This window comes from Penaeus monodon, chromosome 2, assembly GCF_015228065.2.
Source record: "Penaeus monodon isolate SGIC_2016 chromosome 2, NSTDA_Pmon_1, whole genome shotgun sequence".
Lineage (NCBI taxonomy): Eukaryota > Metazoa > Arthropoda > Malacostraca > Decapoda > Penaeidae > Penaeus > Penaeus monodon.
In genome coordinates this window covers 6522305-6527737 of record NC_051387.1, presented here as the reverse complement: position 1 = coordinate 6527737, position 5433 = coordinate 6522305, and the positions used below count along the sequence as shown (strand labels likewise).

The 5433-nt window shown below is 39.1% G+C and overlaps 1 protein-coding gene across 1 annotated transcript in view; it reads right to left on the bottom strand.

Moving 5' to 3' along the window:
• LOC119580662 (nucleolar MIF4G domain-containing protein 1 homolog) overlaps positions 1–3770 on the bottom strand; it is a gene marked incomplete in the record, with an annotated part of 6120 nt that extends 2350 nt beyond the window's left edge. The window contains 1 exon segment of the mRNA XM_037928764.1: positions 604–3770. Within this exon segment, the coding sequence (XP_037784692.1) occupies positions 604–3689 (3086 nt within the window).
• Positions 3771–5433: the final 1663 nt, after the last annotated feature.

The window sequence follows — 5433 nt, the reverse complement described above, 5'->3', positions numbered from 1 at the left end:
AATTTACATGAACATACTGTATAATACTATAATGTTTATCTAATCATTAATATATTAACAAGAGATTACCTAAATAACACTCATCCTGAGATTTGGGAAAATCCTTAGCAATTATATTTTCTCTTCATTCACTTCAATACCTTGTAATACTTGAAATAAAATAAAAATGATTGTACTTATATATCAGTTTCTTCTTCTTGAGTAGAATAATTCTTTTAAATTTTAATGTCATAAAGGAAGATATATGTATGCTCTATACATACATAACCCTTACAAGACAAAATATAACAATTGTCATTTTGAGGTATCTATGCACATGCAATAGTGTACTGCAAACATCAGTTATATCATAAATATCCAAAATGTAATTATTAATCTTGAAATAAATGTGTATCAGAATAGGGGGAAAAAAATGGTTTCTGATCTCTGCCACGTGTTATGGGAAATAAGGTAATGCAGTCTTTATTATGATCCAAGAAAGCATTGCTATCTATCAAACTAAAAGAATGAAGAAAAGTTTCAATCACCAAACACGAAAAACAGCCCATTATCATCCAAAAGACAACACGTGCAATTACTTCTACATATCAGGCATGCTTGCTTACCTCCTCCCCAATATTGGCAGAGAGTACAGCCACCAGCATGGCATGCTCCTGAACCAGTCTCTCTGGAGTGAGCGTAGGCCCCACAAGTGATTCCAGCAGCAGACTGGTGAGGACTTCACTCATGTCATTGCGGCTGAATTTGGTGTACATGCCCTCAATCTGGTTGGCAATACCACCGAGGTTACTCTCTGCCAGTCGATTAAGCAGGCCCTTGAGAGTCTTCTTCATCCTAGCCAGTTGCTCCTTCTTCTTCTCATCAGTGTTCAAGGCCATAAGCTTCCTAAGGGCAGGAGGAATGTACTTACCACCCATGGTCTGGCTCTCCTCCTCCTCCTCCTCACGCTTCACTACATTTCCTTCCCGGTCCCTCAGGCGCCCATATATGTCCTCTGTTAGGCCATCTTCCTCCTCCTCCTCCTCCTCCTCCTCCTCTGCTTTTTCATTATTCACTGCCTCACTTATATCTTTATCACCTTCTGTAAAATCATTATCGTCATTAATCTCATCCTCACTAAATTCAGCACTGCCAGGAGACTCATCATCAACATCAAGTTCCTCTTCCAAAGGCTGTTCATTAATGCTGCCCTCACCATCATCACCATCATCATCAGCACTGAATTCTGCACTCTCGGCTGATTCGTCACCTGATTCTTCATCCGTTACCTCTGGAAGGTCGAATGACACACGTCTCTTCCCACTGGTTTCTTCCTTTGCTCTGTTGTTCCTTGGTGCTGTCTTCTTTTGCCTCCTATTTGTTGGCTTCTTCAAAATTGTTTTAATTTTATTGCTTTTGCTATCTGAGTCTTCACTTTCACTTGATGCTACAGAACATGCTTTTTTCATTTTTTTGCTACTTACCAGATCTTCTTCATTTTCTTCTTCGTCTTCTTCTTCTGACAACAATTCTGACCTTTTTCTCTTAATACTTAACTCATTCATTACTTCACTATCATCTTCTGAAACGTTTCCTATGTTGATTTTCTTTTTCTTCTTGTTTTTCTTTGGAGATGGCTGTTCTTTCTCATCACCGGTATCCTCACTTGTAACTGTGGGCAGTGGTACTAAATTCTTGGTTAATAATTTCTTAGTTTTCACATCAGTTTTTTCATTACCACAGTCATCACTCTCACTATCATTGTCATTATCATATTCTTCATCTTCCTCATCACTAATAATTAACCTAGGTGACTTACTACTTAACTTTAACTTCGATTTTGCATTTAGAGGTACATCATCGACCATATCATTGTCTTCATCACTATCTTTATCACCCTTTTTATCACTATCTTTATCACCCTTTTCTTCATTCTCATCTTCACTTTCCTCATCACTCATGACAACCAGCCTCTTCTTCGTCCTCTTCTTTACTGGAGATAAGCCATCACTTGCAGGATCATCAGAGTCATCAAATTCCTCTTCTGGCAGTTCATCATCAACATCTTCAAACTCAACTTCCTCATCATCTACAACAAAGTCTTCAAGGTCTGTGTCATCATCACTGTTACTTGAATATCTGTCAATATCATTTTCCTGTCCATTCTTTAGGATTTCTGGCTTGCTGTAGTAGCCAGAACCTCCCTCAAAGGCAAAATCTTCCTCATTCCTGATGTCGTGTACAAGCTCCCTCCCATCGTCTTCGCTCTCCTCATCACTACATTCCATTGCTTCTGTATCCAAAAAGCCATCATTTTCTTCCTCTTCCTCTCCCTCCTCACTTCCAACTTCTTCGCCATCAAAATCATCTTCCCTCTCTCTTGATATCCTGCCATAATCTATCTTAGGTTGTTCATTTACCTCCTCTTCATCATCTGTATACCATTCACCTTCGGCAGAAAACATCCCATCTTCACTATCACCTTCTCCATTTGCATATCTATTATCCTCTCCATTTTCTATGTCATCTAGTTCTCCTTCCTCATCATGACTGCCTTCACTCTCATCTCCATAACCCATTTCATCCTCATTTTCTTCTGTACTTTTAATCTCCTTCCTCTTCTTTTTGAACTTTGTAGGTTTGCTTCTCTCCTCCCCATATCCATACTCTAAATCACTGTCTTCCTCACTGTCGACATCAATGCCATTTTCAAAAGTATCAAACTCATCACTACCCAATCCCTCATATTCTTCCATTTCATCACCATCATCTTCTCCATTTTCAAATGCATCAAATGCATCATCAAATGAACCTCTCTCATCTCTGTCCTCCAGAGTTTCTTCAACCTCACTTTCCTTTTTCTTCACCTTTGTCTGCCCTAGTGCCATGGCCATATCTTTCTCTAACTCATCTTCACTGTCACTTGGCGCAACATCTGCATGCTTATACTTATTCAGGTGTTGCATGTGTCCTCCTTCAATGTCTTCAATCAGGCTACCAAAGTCATCTCCGAGGAGGGGCACCATTTTCTTGCGGGACTTTGCATTCAGGTTTAGGAGGTTTGATAATTTCTTGATCTCCTTGTTGTCTTGTTCAATATCCTGTTGTAATTTTTTCAACTTTGTCTTGTCTTTGATGTGACTGGTATCTTTGTCTGTCTCTGCCTCTTCGCTCACCCCAGCCTGGTTTTTCTTTTTCTTCTTCTTTCCTCCTTCCTCCTCACTAAATGTCCCCATCTTCCTTGCCTCCTGATTGACATACTCCTGCAATCTGGCCATGCGATCACTCACCGAGGAGGACATTTTGAAACCTTGTTCTTCTTTCTCCTCCTCCTCTGATTCATTATCTTGCGTTCTCTTATTACCACTCTGTATATTCTTTTTGCCACCCTTTCCCTGCCCTTGGAATTTACCTTTGCCTTTCTTGCTGTTATTACCTTTGTCTTTGAACTTTCCCAACTTATCTTTTTCGGCCTGTGCATAAGCTTGCAATTGTTTGATTCCTTTCGCATTAGGACTGTTTTTCCCATTAGGTCCATCCTCACTGGAAAATCTACCTTTCCCACGTCGAAACCTTCTTGTGAATAGGGATTTTTTCTGCTTAGCTTGCAGCCGCTTCTGTTTACGGCGTTCCTTTCGATGCATAAGAGTTTTCGCAAGACCGATAGCATTTGGCTTGTTGGTGGCATTTCTCTGCTTATTAAATTTCATTCTGTCGGGTATTGTACAGACTGAGGGAGACAGACAAACACACGTGCGAGTACTTGGGGTTTGTTTACAAACTTACGGGCATAAAATATTTTGGTTGTAGGAAATATTAACTTTTCTTCTCTTTTCATCAGCAATCATTTTAAGGTGATTAAGGTGTTAGATGTTAGTCTTCCATTTACTTTAATGTAATGTTTATAGGATATTATGCAAAATGATACCGTTGTAAGATACAGATTCGAGTATATATTTACTTCTGTAAGAATCCTATTAATATTGTATTGAAAAAATATAGTATGACATATTATATATACACTTATACATTATTCTGTTTGAAAATTCTTTTAAATCATATATAGCGTAAGAAATCCATAACCAATAAAAAAAATGTAATCCCGTTTCCTTCTGTGCAAGTTAGGGATAGCAGTTTTCTCAATTCTCAAAATTAATATAAACTTTTAGTTGTGCTTTACCTAAGCAATATAAAATTGACCATATACAATAAAAATCAGACTTGAATCCAATTTTATAAAAATTAATAAAAATCCCTGCAGTGAAAACACCAAATCCTATTCCAAGACTCAGAAAGGCATTCCAAACGAAAATAATACTGAAGTTAAACACATCCTCCAACTCCACAAAATAGAACAAGAAGCACACCCATCTCCATTTCCCCCGCATTCAAGTAGAAATCCCTCTTTATTCAAATTCCCTTTTGCGAAAGGTGACTGGCCCACGGCTCGGCTAGGCTCTCCACCTCCATTGTTGTCACATCTCTCGCCTCGGAGCCCGGATTCCGCCTCCCGCGTAAGTATTATGGCAACGCGCCCGACATGTCAACAACAGCCATGTCAACAGCACAACGGGGCGACGGCGGCGGCACCGAGCCAGGCCGCGATGCCGTCGGGGAATAAGGGGGAAAGGGAGCGAGAGAGGTAAATCGGGGAACGAGGCTTAAGGGCTGACCTTGGCGACAAAGATATTCCTGATTTTGGACGCGAAAATGGTGGACGGAGGAGAGGGAGGAGGAGGAGGGCCATGGGGAAAAGGCGAAGGGGGAAGAGGGAGAAAGGGAGGAGGAGGGCGAGGAAGTGGAGGATAAGGAGGAGGAGGAGGAGGACGAAGAGAACAATGCAAAGAGGGAGGGAGGGAAGGAGAGGGGATTGAGAAAGCCATTTTTTTTTTAATGGGGGAGGGGGGGGGGAGGGAAATTTATACTTCAAGTAGATAGTTAATTTCGAGGTAATTCGGAATTAGAATGTAGGTATTTTTATTAGTGTCATTATCATGACAGAGGACAAGATATGAGAATAATTCTTAACTCAAGTTATATGATTTTGACATATCAATGTATTTTTTTTTATTTTTCATTACATACATCAGACTCTATTGCCTTCCTGTGCAAAGTCATTTAGTGTTAATAGTGTATTCATATGATATATAACATTTTATCCTAACATAGATATTTTAAAATTATTTGGTATGTGAAATGTGTTTATTGTTATTTTTCATCATTAATTATTAATTATCATGATAGAAGATCATGTTCTGTTAATTTACTATTTGAATTTAGGGTGTTCAAGGCCCTAAACATGCTGATATAAAAGGCCCATTAATAATTTTGTGATTAAGTAATCTATCTTAGTATTTTAATGAAAAGGTAAATGTTAGCGAGGGCAATGCACAGAGATACAGCCATCTTATAGAGCATAAAAAATAGTTATAACAGGTACAGTCACTGCAGTTC